The sequence below is a fragment of the Mobula hypostoma genome, chromosome 10 (genome assembly GCF_963921235.1).
Source record: "Mobula hypostoma chromosome 10, sMobHyp1.1, whole genome shotgun sequence".
NCBI lineage: Eukaryota > Metazoa > Chordata > Chondrichthyes > Myliobatiformes > Myliobatidae > Mobula > Mobula hypostoma.
Window position 1 is genome coordinate 19,117,892 of NC_086106.1, and position 15,862 is coordinate 19,133,753.

Genomic DNA, 15,862 nt, shown 5'->3' on the forward strand with positions numbered 1-15,862 from the left:
ATGGAGAGGTAGTCATAGGGGACAAGGAAATGATGGACAAACTGAACAAGTATTTTCCATCAGTCTTCACTGTGGAAGGCACGAGCTGTATGGTGGAACTTCGAGAGTGTCGGGGGCAGGAGTGGGTAATGCGCCCATTACTAGGCTGAAGAGACTGTGGAGGCATTAGTAATGATCTTTCATGTGTTACGTACCCCGTAACTGGGTTGCCAAACCAGCAGAAATGGATCACTCAGTTGGAGTCTGGAGTACTAGAACTAAGAAAGTTTTATTAAAGAAACAAGCAACACAGTAATCGAAAGGATAATAAATGCAACAATTCAACAATGATAACCACACATGTGCACAGAATTAAGATAACAGCATCAATCAAGCTCTATCGTTGTCTAGGGGTAAATGACCAATTTCAAAATGACTCAAAGTTCAGTCCAGTTTGTAGTTCAGTTCGCAGTAATCGTTGCCATGGCGGTGGACAACGTGGGGGAAGAGAGACATAGAATAGGAACAGCTGATCATTCAGAACGGCTTCACTCACAGACCAGCGGGATGGCTCACAAACAGCATTTGGGCGGGTCCTTGGTGATGTCACCTGAGGTCACCGACTGTGACCCCTCCTCCAGATGCGGTCGATCCTCTGCAGTGAACCCGGCACCCAGGCAAGGGCGGACACACACCGGGTTCCCGCTGATCGTACCTTTCCACCCTTGTCGTTGTCTGGTACTTCTCACCCACTCGTGAGAAGCGCACCGCTTCCAGGGTCTCGTTACCTCGGGTGGCGTGTGTCTGTCTTAGCGAACCTGTCCCTTTTTATCCCCCTGCTGGGGTATCGCCTGTCCATCACTTCAAACAGTTCAGGGTTCAAAGGGGGGAGCCGCTCCAGACAGCTCTCTCTCCCACATCCCTTCATTACACATCTCCAGACGCTGCTCCATTGTTCCTTATCTCTCCTTCCCCTGAGGGCAGGTGGCAGAACAACTGCTGATGCCACTGATGCTAGCCCAGGCCAGCAAACATCTTAATTTTATGTGTATTCTCGTAACACTTCCCCCCTTTAAGGATTTTTACCGGGAGGTAAAAATTACAAACATGACTACATTATCGGATACACACACAAATATGCATCTTTATCAGTTATTTGGCTAATACAAAGAATTTGAAGCTGTCAACACCTTGACAGACAGTCATCACATTTTCTGTTCCTTTTACACGTGTTATTAATAATCCCTTACACCAGGCTCCAACTCAGCAAACTTTATAGTGGCCAAAAACACTGATGAATTGCGACCAATGTAACCTCTCATTTGGTTTTGTCCCGGACCACAATAACAAGGGTCGTCCCATTCCGACTCAATTTTCTCTCGCAAGGGCTTAGTAGGAGGGGGACGGGTATTGACCGCAGAGTTATTGCAAAACTTCCTGCAGTACCCCACCATCTCCAAGAGCCTTCTGAGGGCCCTCTTGTCTGTCGGGGTTGGGAGGTCAGCGATAGCCTGCACTGTAGCTTGCATCACTGCCAGCTGCCCCTGTGTCACCACAATTCCCAGGTAAGTGCCCTTCGTGTGGCCGAATTCATTTTTTTCAAGGTTCACTATCAAGCTGGCTTCAGACAGCCGTGTTAAATTGCCAATACACACCTCTGTGTTCATCAGCCCTTTAGTCACTGAATTACTCAAAAAATATGGGTGTTGTTTACTTGGCTGCCCTATTGTAACCACATTCACCCAACGTCCCAGTTCTTTGCATTTCCTCGGGACAATCAAACACATGGGTGCGAGTCGTTTAATTACTCCTTCGGGGATTAAGGGAGAGACCTTATCAGTAGACCTGGCCAAAACAATAGCCTTCTCCCATCTGACCGATCCCATCCTAATCTTTTCAAAATGGTTTTTTCCTCTTAGCAGGGGGCCCCTAGCTTCATTGAGTTCCACGCTAACACCGACCAGGTTTGTTAGCATATCAAAAACCGGTGACCGTCTCAGTTCGCGTCGGTCATGATCAATAACATTTTTCCCCCTGGGCAGCCGGTAAATCTCTTTCATGATTCCACCAACTGTTTCCTCCAGCACCGCAAAATGTCCACCGGGGGGTACCTCGTGGGCCATGTTAAAAACCTCATCCCCATAACTCTTTTGCACCACCCCCCACTCCTCATCTGCGGATGCTGTACTTGATTTCCCTTTCTTCCTTAGCACCTCCTTATCCGCACAATAGCTTGTCAAGGCTGTGTCAGAGAGAGCGGTCTCGGCAAAAACCATCAGCCCCTCGTCTCGCTCCTGCGTCTGCACAAATTCTTTCCTGGCTACTGCTACGTCCGTCCCAGCTCCCTCACTACCTCTTATCTCACTACACCCTGTCTCATACAAGGTTGGCAGAAACGTTTCAGCCAAATTTACCACCACAGCTAAATTCACTACCGCAGCCCTATGATAAACCTGTGAGTCCATGGGCGGGGCCTCAATGCTGGCAGGCTGACCTGTCAATCTCACTGCTGGGAACACGATTCCCCCGGCGATGTCATTACCGAGCAAGACTTCCACGTCTTTCATCGGTAATTCGGACCTCACCCCGATCGTGACTAGTCCAGAGACCAGGTTGCTCTGTAAATGTATCTGGTGCAAAGGGACTGACTCTGTCCCTTCCCCAACACCTTTGACCTCTACCTCCCCAGTCTGGGTCTCTGAGCTAAACTCTAATACACTCTTCAGTATTAGTGACTGACACGCTCCCGTGTCTCTCCAGATCCGCACTGGAACTGGTTTTAACCTCTTTTTCACTGACACCAGTCCGGCCGAGATAAACCTCTCGCGCCCTTCCTGGACTTTTTCAGACCTGTCCTTCCCTAGCGGTTCGCTTAACAGCTCAATACAGCCATTCAAAATTTCCGCTTTTCCTTTCCCCGTCTCCTTTCTTGGGGCAAAGCACCTGGACGCAAAGTGTCCGACTTTCCCACAATTATAACAGACGACCCCAGGAGACTTCCTACCAGGCTGCTCCCGGTCTACCTTATCCTTTTCACTAGTCCCCGGCTTACTTTCTGACTTTTCCGGCGGACTCTCCCCGCCGTCCTGACTACCCTTCTGGTAGCCTTTACTCGGGGCAAACTTCATTTTATGCGTCAACGCATACTCATCCGCTAACTTAGCAGTTGCGGCTAACGTGGCTGCCTCTTTCTCATCGAGGTAGGGTCTCATACCCTCAGGGACACAACCTTTAAACTGCTCAATCAAAATCAGCTGCAGCAGTCTGTCATAATCCCCCTCTACCCCTTTCGAGGCGCACCAACGCTCACAATATGTTTGCATCTCGCGAGCAAACTCCAAATACGTGCGGTCCCACCGCTTCCTCGCATTCCGGAACCTCTGCCGGTATGCCTCCGGGACCAACTCATAAATCCTGAGGATGGCCTCCTTCACCACCTCATACTTCTGGGCATCTTCCGCGGATAAAGCGGAGTAAGCTTGTTGGGCTTTCCCTTTCAGTACACTCTGAAGTAAAACAACCCACTTATCCCTTGGCCAGTCCTGACTTATAGCTACTTTTTCGAAGTGGAGAAAGTACCGATCCACATCGGTATCGTCAAATGGGGGAACCAGCCTAACCTCCTGGGTCGCCCGGAACCCTCCACCTTGGTTCGGCACGAGCCCCTGCTCGTCCCTTATCTTTAACTTCTCCAGCTCAAATTCCCTTTCCCTCTGTTTCTCCTCTCTCTCCAACTGTCTTTCTCTCTCTTGCCTTTCTACCTCTTTCTCTCTCTCTTGCCTTTCTAACTCTTTCTCTCTCTCCCGCCTTTCTAACTCTCTCTCTTTCTCCTGCCTTTCTAACTCTCTCTCCTGCCTTTGTAACTGCTTCTCTTCGTGTTCTAACTGCCGTACCCGGAACTCGTGCTCGAGTCTCAGTTTTTCAAGCTGTACCTGTACTGCGTCTCCAGCAGGTTTTTCAACAGACACCTCCCCCAGCTCACCTTGGGGAAACACACCTTTAGATACATAGTGCTCTGTGTATCTCCTCTCTCCTCATTGTCGACTTCACCTTAGCAAGATTCACCCGTTTGGCCACAGCTATCAATTCCGATTTCCTGGCATCCTCTAATGCCTCCAAGGTCGGCGCCTTTATAAATTCCTCAACCTCCATTTCTGCTGTTTGTCTTTTCTTTCTTTCGGGAATTTTAACCCAATCAATTTACTCCGTCCCAAATTTAGCGTTCAAAATCGCGGACGAGAACCCCACTTATGTTACGTACCCCGTAACTGGGTTGCCAAACCAGCAGAAATGGATCACTCAGTTGGAGTCTGGAGTACTAGAACTAAGAAAGTTTTATTAAAGAAACAAGCAACACAGTAATCGAAAGGATAATAAATGCAACAGTTCAGTGATGATAAACACACATGTGCACAGAAGTAAGATAACAGCATCAATCAAGCTCTATCGTTGTCTAGGGGTAAATGACCAATTTCAAAATGACTCAAAGTTCAGTCCAGTTTGTAGTTCAGTTCGCAGTAATCGTTGCCATGGCGGTGGACAACGTGGGGGAAGAGAGACATAGAATAGGAACAACTGATCATTCAGAACGGCTTCACTCACAGACCAGCGGGATGGCTCACAAACAGCATTTGGGCGGGTCCTTGGTGATGTCACCTGAGGTCACCGACTGTGACCCCTCCTCCAGATGCGGTCGATCCTCTGCAGTGAACCCGGCACCCAGGCAAGGGCGGACACACACCGGGTTCCCGCTGATCGTACCTTTCCACCCTTGTCGTTGTCTGGTACTTCTCACCCACTCGTGAGAAGCGCACCGCTTCCAGGGTCTCGTTACCTCGGGTGGCGTGTGTCTGTCTTAGCGAACCTGTCCCTTTTTATCCCCCTGCTGGGGTATCGCCTGTCCATCACTTCAAACAGTTCAGGGTTCAAAGGGGGGAGCCGCTCCAGACAGCTCTCTCTCCCACATCCCTTCATTACACATCTCCAGACGCTGCTCCATTGTTCCTTATCTCTCCTTCCCCTGAGGACAGGTGGCAGAACAACTGCTGATGCCACTGATGCTAGCCCAGGCCAGCAAACATCTTAATTTTATGTGTATTCTCGTAACACATGAAACACTAGATTCTGGAATGGTTCTGGAAGACTGGAAAATTCCAAATGTCACGCCGCTTTTCAAGAAGGAAAGAGGCAGAAGAAAGGAAATTGTAGGCCAGTTATTCTGACCTCAGGGGTTGGGAAGAAGTTGTAGTCGATTGCTAAGGTTGTGGTTTCCGGATACTTGGAGGCACATGATAAAATAGGCTGTAGTCAGCATGGTTTTCTCAAGGAACACCTTGCCATAGAAATCTGTTGGAATTCTTTGAAGAAATATCAAGTAGAATAGACAAAGAAGAATTGGTGGATATTGTGTACTTGGATTTTCAGAAGGGCTTTGACAAGTTGCTGCACACGAGGCTGCTTAACAAGTTAAGCGATCAAGATATTACAGCAAAGACACTAGCATGGATAAAGTGGCTGATTGACATGAGGCAAAGAATGGGAATAAAGGGAGCCTTTTCTGTTTGGCTGCCGATGACCAGTGGTGGGACTGCTCCCTTTAACATAAAACGTCAAAGTCTTGGATGACAGGATTGATGGCTTTGTTGCAATGTTTGCACATGATACAAGATGGGTGGAGGGGCAGGTAGTTTTGAGGAAGTAGAGAGGCTACAGAAGGACGAAGCCAGATTGGTAGAATGGGCAATGAACTGGCAGATGGAATACAATGTTCGGAATTGTACGGTCATGCACTTTGGTAGAAGAACTAAAAGGGCAGACAATTTTCTAAATGGGCAGAAAATTCAAAAATCTGAGGTGCAAATGAACTTGGGAGTCATTGTGTGGGCTTCACGAAAGGTTAATTTGCAGGTTGAGTGGGTGGTGAGGAAGGCAAAAGTGATGTCAGCATTCATTTGAAGAGGACTACAAGATAAAAGCAAGGATGTAATGTTGAGGCTTTACAAAGCACTGGTGAGGCCTAATGGAGTACTGTGAGCAATTTTGGGCCCTTTATCTGAGAAAAAATGTGCTGACATAGTGGGGAGTGCAAAGGAGATTCTCAAAAATGATTCTGGGATTGAAAGGCTTATCACATGGAGAGCATTTCACATGCTCACTGGAATTCAGAAGAATGAAGGGTGACCTTATTGAAACTGATCAAATGTTGAAAAGCCATGTTAAGAGTGGATGTGGAGAGAATGTTTCCCATGACTGGAGAGTCTAAGACCAGATGGCACAGCCTCAGAATAGAGGGGTTTAATTTAGAAGATGAATTCACTGCCACAGGTGGCTGTGGAGGCCAAGTCTCGGCATATTCAAGTTAGAGGTTGATAGATTCTTGATTAATCAGGGTATGAAGCAATATGCGTAGTAGACAGACAATTGGGGCTGAGAGGGAAAATGGATCAGCCATGATAAAATCGTGGAACAGACTCGATGGGCCAAATGGCCTTGGGGTAGATTAGGATTAGTGAGCAAGGCTATGTGTGTGAGAGATTATGTCTCATGGATTTCCTCTGTTTAGTCCTGCTCCACCTTCCATAAGACCATAAGGTTTCTCTCTTTCTGTTCCCATTAGTTCATTCCTCATCTATTAGGGCATAGTAGCTTAGTAGGAATGGCTCCAGGGGCAGTGTTTTGCACTCTGTGTGGGATGTGGGAAGTCTGGGAGACTCCAGTCTCCCAGGTGAACACATCTGCTCCAGGTGCACCGAGTTGCAGCAACTGAGAGAATGTATTCAGGAACTGGAATGCAGTGATGATAGGAGATTCCTCAGACAGCGGGACAGAGACAAGGTTTGTGGGCACGATTGAATGTCCCAGGCTGTAACTATCAGGACTACTAAGACCGTCCAGTATCGGGAGGACTGTGACGGTAGCAGTCACTACTCCCAATCCCATTGATTCATCGGTCAGTTCAACATCCAGAATCAGAAATAGAATCAGGTTTATTATCATCGGCATGTGTCGTGAAATTTGTTGACTTAGCAGCAGCAGTTCAATGCAATACATAATATAAAAGAAAAAATAATTACTTTATACTTTATTGTCACCAAATAATTGATACTAGAACACACAAGCATCACAGCGATATTTGATTCTGCACTTCCCGCTCCCTGGAGTACAAATTGATAGTAAATATTAAAATTGAAATTGTAAATCATGAATAGAAAATAGAAATGGAAAGTAAGGTAGTGGAAAAAAACCGAGAGGCAGGACCGGATATTTGGAGGGTACGGCCCAGATCCGGGTCGTAATAAATAAATAAATTTCAGTATGTGTATATTGAATACATTAAAAATCATGCATGAACAGAAATAATATATATTAACCAAGTGAGGGAGTGCTCGAGGGTTCAATGTCCATTTAGGAATCGGATGGCAGAGGGGAAGAAGCTGTTCCTGAATCGCTGAGTGTGAGCCTTCAGGCTTCTGTACGTCCCACTGATGGTAAAAGTGAGAAAAGGGAATGGTCTGGGTGCTGGGTGTCCTTAATAATGGACGCTGTCTCTCTGAGACACCGCTCATTGAAGATGTCCTGGGTACTTTGTAGGCTCGTACCCAGGTTGGAGCCGACTAAATTTATGACCCTTCTTTCGGTCCGGTGCAGTAGTCCCCCCAATACCAGACAGTGATACAGTCAGTCAGACTGCTCTCCACAGTACATCAATAGAAGTTTCTGAGTGTTTTTGTTGACAGACCAAATCTCTTCGAACTCTTCAAGTAAATCTCTTCAGACAAAATCTCTTCAAGTATATTCACTGTCTTGCCTTCATTGTAACTGAACCGATATGATGGGACCAGGTTAGATCCTCAGAGATCTTGACACCCAGGAACTTGAAACTGCTCGTTCTCTCCACTTCTGATCCCTCTATGAGGATTGGTATGTGTTCCTACGTCTTACCCTTCCTGAAGTCCACAATCAGCTTTTTCATCTTACTGATGTTGAGTGCAAGGTTGTTGCTGTGACACCACTCCCCTGGTTGGTGTATCTCGCTCCTGTACGCCCCCTCACCTCCATCTGAGATTCCACCAACAATACAATGGTTGTATCATCAGCAAATTTATGGATGGTATTTGAGCAATGCTGAGCCACGGTCATGGGTATAGAGAGGGTAGAACAGTGAGCTAAGCACACACCCGTGAGGTGCCCCAGTGTTGATCATCAGCGAGGAGGAGACATTATTGTCAATCTGCACATATTGGTCTTCCAGTTAAGAAGTTGAGCATCTAATTGCAGAGGGAGGTACACAGGCCCAGGTTCTGGAACTTATCTCTCGCTGCAAAAGTTGAGCCAACCCATACCTGCAACTGTCTTGTACGGTTGCCCACTCAGTTCCGGGTGGATCCAGCAACAGACTGTGGATTTACAGATGAGGATATGGGATCATGTGTAAAAGAGGACCAAAGAGATTCCTGCATATTCTGGGGAACTTGCAGCCAAGCTTAAGAACACAGCTACCAGGTCTCACGTAATGGAACAGACTCCATTATGCCGAGCTTTGAAGCCTATTGGCTGGAGGGAACGTACCCCCTGTAAAGTCTTGCTGCCGTTGCCTGAGGATTCCGATTGGGATTTGGACTCTGATTTGGCTTGTTTCCACAAATGAGCTTCGTGAGCCTTGGGAGCCGACTCTGAGGTTGGGTGAAGCACCCTGTCACCTAAAAAAACAAAGGGGTCATCCTCGAAAGAAGGTCCCAAGGGGTTAGCACACCCAAACCCGTTGAAAGTGCTTCCATCTACAAGGACATGGAGGAGGTCTTCAGCAAGGGAAAGGCATCAACTCTTCCACCACACCAACCCCACAACTGTGCGATAGACCTGCAGCCCGGAACCTGTCCCCCAAGGGGTTGATTGTCTGTGCTCTTGGGCCCAGAGAGAAGTGTAATGGAAGATTATATCAAGGAGGCTCTTGCCACAGGCTTCATTCAGCCCTCCACCACACCTGCTGGCACAGGCTTCTTCCTTGCACAAAAGAAGGATGGGAGCCTGCAATGATGCATTAATTATAGGGAATTCAACTGCAAGATGGCCAAAAATCACTATCCCCTACCACTCATGAATATAGACCATTGATGTGGGTTGTTACAACACCTTACAGCATTCAGCGCATGGGTTATCACTGTTAAAGTGAGTTTGGTTATCCTCTGCCTCTCTTTACATACAAGGAGGCAGAGGTTGGGGTCCCTGAGGCCGAAGATTTCATCCAACGCTGCAAGCAGAAATGGATTAGGACAAGAGAAACTTTGCAGCTCCCCAAAACTCCAAAGATCAATCCCACCTTCCACATCTCTAAGGAAAAAGTATTCGAAAGGCAAGATGACTCAGCCATGCCGAAGAAGGAAAGTCAAGGCCAACATAAAACCAAAGAGAGGGCATATAACTGAGCAGAAATTATTGAGAAGTTAGTGTTATAAACTGGGCATGGATGGCGGACCCAAAAGCAAGACAGAGACGAGGTTTATCGAGATAGGAAGGTGAGTAAGGAAGAAACAATGCTGGACATTGATACGGGCCCTGGATGAGACTAGGATTCAGGGCCTAGGCTAGGACTTGGACTAGAAACACAGGACCCGGACAGGGAACTAGGAACGAGCAGCCTGGACTAGGAACATGGAACTCTGGAACGAGAACCTGGACAAGGACCCGGAACCTGGGTCTTGGTTTGGACTCGGACTCAGAACCGGAACCCGGGTCTGGGCTAGGACTCGGGACTAAGATCTTGGCAAGGACAGGACATGGCTACAGGACAGGACGAGGAAGCCCTGGGCTAGCCGAGGAACCGGAACTAGATGAGGACACGAAGCTCAGATTTGGACCAGGCTTGGTCTTGGAACACAGAGCCTTGGACTTGAGATACTCCAGGGCAGGACGTGGCTCTTGGACTAGGTCTGGCTCAGCTCATGGACTCGGCTTTGTTAGGCTCTGGGACGCGGGGCCGGGACCCTTTCTGGGACGCGGGGCCGGGACCCTTTCTGGGACGCGGGGTCGGGACCCTTTCTGCTGAGGACACTTGCTGAGGGAACTGCCGAGGTAAACTGCCAAGGGACTCCTGGACTGGATGAGAACACAAAGCCTTGACTTGGACAGGACTGGAACACAGCGCCTGGAACACAGAACACAGAACACAGAGCCAGGGATCCTCCTTGAGAACAGGACTTAGGGCCGGGACTTTACACAGAGTCAGGACCCCTCCTTGGGAACAATACCTAGGGCCGGGACTCTTCTTTGACACAGACACTAAACACGGGGACACAAAGAGATAGTTCCAAACTCAACAATAAATAGTTCCTTATCTTGGCATGGCAAGGCTCCGGTCTCACTCTGGCAGTTGAACTTGACAGGGATGCAGGCAGGGCTTCAGAAGGAAGGGGAAGGGAACAGTCCAGCAGGGAATTCTTGGTTTGACAGGTATTTATGTGCCAGCCCAAAATGAGAATCAGGTGCCTCAATTAAGGCACCCAATAGAACCTGGGAAAACAGGGAAAACCCGGAATATGGATCGAAGGACCGGACAATGAACCGGAATGCAGACTTCACGGACAAGACCATGACAGTTGGAGGACTGGGAAGCTTTTGAGAACCAGCATAAGTTAACTGAAAAAGTCTGTAAGAAGGTAAAGGTGGAATACGAAAGTAAGCTAGCCAATAATATTAATGAGGATACCAACAGTCTCTTCAGATATATGAAGTGTAAAAGAGAGGTGAGAGGTCATATTGGCCCACTGGAAAACGATGCTGGGAGGGTGGTAATGAGGGACAAGGAAATGGCCGAAGAACTGAATAAATACATTTCATCAGTCTTCACTGTGGAAGACACAAGCAGTATGGTAGAAGTTCCAGATGTCAGGGGTCATGAAGTGTGCTACCATTACCATGGAGAAGATTCTTGAGAAACTGAGGTAGATGAGTCACCTGGAGCAGATGGTGTACACCACAACATTCAGAAAGAGGTGGCTGAAGACAATATAGAGGCATTAGTAATGATCTTTCAAGAAGCACTGGATTCTGGAATGGAGGACTGGAAAATTGCAAATGTCACTCCACTCTTCAAGAAGGGAGAGAGAGAGAAGAAAGGAAATTATTGGCCAGTTTGTCATAGGGGAGGGGCAGGTAGTTTTTAGGGAGGCTACAGAAAGACTTAAGCAGATTAGCAGACTGGGCAAAGAAGTGACAGATGGAATACAATGTCAGCAATTGCATGCTCATGCTCTTTGGTAGAAGAAATTAAAGCTTTAACTTTTGACCAGGTGGACAGAAAATACAAAATTCTGAGGCACAAAGGAATTTGAGAGCCCTTGAGCGGGATTCTCTGAAGGTTAATTTGCAGGTTGAGTCTGTGGTGAGGAAGGCAAATGAGATGTTAGCATTCATTTCCAGAGGACTGGAATATGAAAACAAGGATATAATGTTGAGACTTTATAAAACACTGTTGAGGCTTCACTTCATCTTCCATCAGATTTTATTATCTTCAGCCTTTTGTCACTCCCACCCATCACCTACCAAGGGGAACAGTTTTCAGGACATCGGAGTCTCTCTTCCCGCCAATACAGATATTTACACCACATGCTGCATCCGTAAAGCAAACAGCATTATGAAGGACCACATGCACCCCTCATACAAACTCTTCTCCCTTCTGTAATCTGGCAAAAGGCACCGAAGCGATCAGGCTCTCACGACCAGACTATGTAACAGTTTCTTCCCCCAAGCCATCAGACTCCTCAATACCCAGAGCCTGGACTGGCACCAACCTACTGCCCTCTACTGTGCCTATTGTCTTGTTTATTAGTTATTGTAATGCCTGCACTGTTTTGTGCACTTTATGCAGTCCTGGGTAGATCTGTAGTCTAGTGTAGTTTTTGTGTTGTTTTACGTAGTTCAGTGTCGTTTTTGTATTGTTTCATGTAGCACCATGGTCCTGAAAAACGTTGTCTTGTTTTTACTGTGTAGTGTACCAGCAGTTATGGTCGAAATGACAATAAAAAGTGACGACTTGACTTGCTTGAAAGTTAACCTTTATATTTTGGTAGGACTAATCAAAATAGGGCATACATGGTAAATGGTACGGCATTGAAGAATGCAGTAGAACAGAGTGATCCAGGAATAATGGTGCATAGTTCCCTGAAGGTAGAATCTCATGTGGATAGGGTGGTGAAGAAAGCTTTTGGTATGCTGACCTTCATAAATCAGAGCACTGAGTAGAGTACAGAGAAGATTTACTAGAATGTTACCTGGGTTTCAGCACCTGATTTACAAAGAAAGGTTGAACAAGTTAGGTCTTTATTCTTTGGAGCGTAGAAGGTTGAGGGGGGACTTGATAGAGGTATTTAAAATTATGAGTGGGACAGATAGAGTTAACATGGATAAGCTTTTTCCATTGAGAGTAGGGGAGATTCAAACAAGAGGACATGAGTTGAGAGTTAGGGGGCAAAAGTTTAGGGGTAACACGAAGGGGAACTTCTTTACTCAGAGAGTGGTGGCTGTGTGGAATGAGCTTCCAGTAGAAGTGGTAAAGGCAGGTTCGATATTGTCATTTAAAGCAAAATTGGATAGGTATATGGACAGGAAAGGAATGGAGGGTTATGGGCTGAGTGCAGGTCGGTGGGACTAGGTGAGAGTAAGCGTTTGGCACGGACTAGAAGGACCGAGATGGCCTGTTTCCGTGCTGTAATTGTTATATGGTTATAGGGTGTTCTGCAAAAGGCCTTTCAAGTCCCTTTTATCTCAGATTTTTGGATTTTCTCCATTTAGAAAATACTCCACACATTTATTTCTACTACCAAAGTACATGATCATTCATTTTCCAGTATTATATTTCATTTGCCATTTTCTCGCCCATTCTCCAAATCCATCTGTCCTTCTGCATCATACCCGTTTCCTCAACACTACCTGTTCCTCCACCAGTATTTGTGTCCTCTGAAAACTTGGCAAAATAGCCATCTGTTTCATTATCTAAATCATTTATATACAGCATAAAAAAATGTGGGCCCAACACTGACCCCTGCGGAACACCACTAGTCACTGGCAGCCAACCAGCCCAGGCCACTTTTATTCCCAGTCGCTGACTTCTTCCAATCAGCTAATGCTCGAACCATCCTAGTAACGTTCCTGAAATACCATGGGCTCTTAACTTGCTAAGCAGCCTCATGTGTGGCACCTTGTAAAAGGCCTTCTGAAAGTCCACATATACGAAATCCAATACATCCCGTTTATCCATCCTACTTGTAATCTCCTCAAAGAATTCCAACAGGTTTGTCAGGCAGGGTTTTCCCTGATGGAAACCGCGCTGACTTTGTCCTATCTTGTCCTGGGTCACCGAGTACTCCGTCACCTCGTCCTTAACAATTGACTCGAACATCTTCCCAACCATTGAGGTCAGGCTAACTTGTCTATAATTTCCTTTCTGCTGCCTTCCTCCTTTCTTAAAGAGTGGAATGACATTTGCAATTTTCCAGTCCTCTGGCACCATGCCAGAGTCCAATGATTTTCAAAGGATCATTTCCACTGTCACCACAATCTCTAATGCTCCCTCTTTCAGAACGCTAGGGTGCAGTTTCTCTGGTCTGGGTGACTTATGATCTTTTAGGTCTTCAGCCTTCTCCCTTGTAATAGTAACAGCACCCACTTCTCTTCCTTCCCACACTACAACATCAGGCATGCTGCTAGTGTCTTCCACAGTGAAGACTGATGCAAAATTTTCATTTAATTCACCTGCCATCTCCTTGCTCCCCATTATTATTTCTCCTGCCTCATTTTGTAGCGGTCCTATATCCACTCTCATTTCTCTTTTAATTTCTACATACTAGAAAAAGCTTTTGCTATCCACTTTGATATTACTGCTAGCTTGCTTTTATATTTCATCTTTTCCCTTCTAATGACTCTTTTCATTATTCTCTGTAGGTTTTTAAAAACTTCTCAATCCTCTGTCTTCCCAATAATTTCACTTTGTTGTATGCCCTCTCTTTTGTTTTTACATCAGCTTTGAATTCCCTCGTCAGCCACAGTTGTACTATTTTACCATTTGAGTATTTCTTCATATTTGGAATATACATGTCCTGCACCTTCCTCATTTTTCCCAGAAACACATGGCATTGCTGCTCTGCTGACATCCCTGCTCACAGATCCTTCCAATTTACTTTGGTGAACTCCTCATACCACTGTAATTTCCCTTACTCCACTGAAATATTGCTATGTCAAACTTTACTTTCTCCCTATCCAATTTCAAGTTGATCTCAATCACATTGTTATCACTAGTTCCTAAGGGTTCTTTACCTTAAACTCCCTGATCACCTCCGGTTCAGAATCAGAATCAGAATCGGGTTTGTTATCACCAGCATGTGACGTGAAACTTGTTATCTTCACAGCAGCAGTTCAATGCAATACATAATCTAGCAGAGAGAGAGAAAAATATAATAATAAATAAAATAAAACATAATAAACAAACAAGTAAATCAATTACGTATATTGAATAGATTATTAAAATATGCTCAAAAACAGAAATACTGTATATGAAAAAGTGAGGTAGCATCCAAAGCTTCAGTGTCCATTTAGGAATCGGATGGCAGAGTGGAAGAAACTGTTCCTGAATCGCTGAGTGTGCGCCTTCAGGCTTCTGTATCTCCTACCTGATGATAACAGTGAGAAAAGTGCAAGCCCTGGGTGCTGGAGGTCTTTAGTAATGGACACTGCCTTCCTGAGAAACCACGAAAACACGAGGAAACCTGCAGATGCTGGAAATTCAAGCAACACACACAAAAAGTGCTGGTGTACGCAGGAGACCAGGCAGCATCTATAGGAAGAGGTACAGTCGACGTTTTGGGCTGAGACCCTTCGTCAGGGCAAACTGAAAGAAGAGATAGTGAGAGATTTGAAAGTGGGAGGGGCAGGAGGAGATCCGAAATGATAGGAGAAGACAGGAGGGGGAGGGATTGAGCTAAGAGCTGGAAAGTTGATTGGCAAAAGGGATACGAGGCTGGAGAAGGGAGAGGATCAGGGGACGGGAGGCCTAGGGAGAAAGAAAGGGGGAGGGGAGCCCAGAGGATGGGCAAGGCTGTCCACCAGAGAAAGCAGGATCTCCCAGTGGCCACACATTTTAATTCCACGTCCCATTCTCATTCTGATATGTCTACCCACGGCCTCCTTTACTGTCAAGATGAAGCCACACTCAGGTTGGAGGAACATCACCTTATATTCCATCTGGGTAGCCTCCAACCTGATGGCATGAACATTGACTTCTCTAACTTCTGTTAATGCCCCACCTCCCATCCCTTATTTGTTTGTTTGTTTATTTATTACTTACTTATTTTTTCCTCTCTTTTTTTCTCCCTCTGTCCCTCTCACTATAACTGCTTGCCCTCAGATAAATTCGACCTCAGATACCTGCTTGTCCATGAATGTGGTCCACAGTCAGTGGGAATTAACATTCATTTTATGTGCATGGAGTGTGGATGTGAAGATGGAGGTATTTGAAAATTATATGTCATTCAAAGGGAGCATTCTAAATAACATTGTAACTACAGCATTGTCCTGCTGTTACGTTTCATATTTAGCATATAAAAATGTCATGTAATATTGGGTCAGGCAGTCCTCTTTTTCCAAGAGTGTCTGGAGTATGATCTCTGCTGCTTGTTTTGCTGAATAAAGACTTCTATCACCACCAGCTTCAGTGTCTCTCTGGTGACTTCGTTCACAGTCACAACAAGGGCTTTACCTGTGATGGAGTGGTCTGTATCCATGCATTTTTGTAGGCTTTTCTATTCAAGGGTGTTTCCATACCAGTCCGTGACACAACCCACACACTCATCCCACTGGTTCCTGTCCCCACTACTCCCCTCTGCCCTCCGCA

General features: G+C 46.2%; 1 protein-coding gene across 3 annotated transcripts in view; it reads right to left on the reverse strand.

Annotated features, from left to right (window-relative positions):
* Nucleotides 1-311: 311 nt before the first annotated feature.
* Nucleotides 312-15,862, reverse strand: part of LOC134352729 (uncharacterized) — a 71,183-nt gene continuing 55,632 nt past the window's right edge. Inside the window, exons 4-5 of one of the 3 annotated variants that reach the window (XM_063060129.1) lie at nt 14,290-14,405; nt 312-8,678 (exon numbers count right to left, since the gene is read on the reverse strand). In XM_063060129.1, the coding sequence (XP_062916199.1) occupies nt 1,215-3,302 (2,088 nt within the window). In that variant the 5' untranslated portion in view covers nt 3,303-8,678; nt 14,290-14,405 and the 3' untranslated portion in view covers nt 312-1,214. Of the gene's footprint in view, nt 12,212-14,289; nt 14,406-15,862 lie in introns of all 3 variants that reach the window. The other 2 variants (XM_063060128.1, XM_063060130.1) reach the window with 2 other exon arrangements.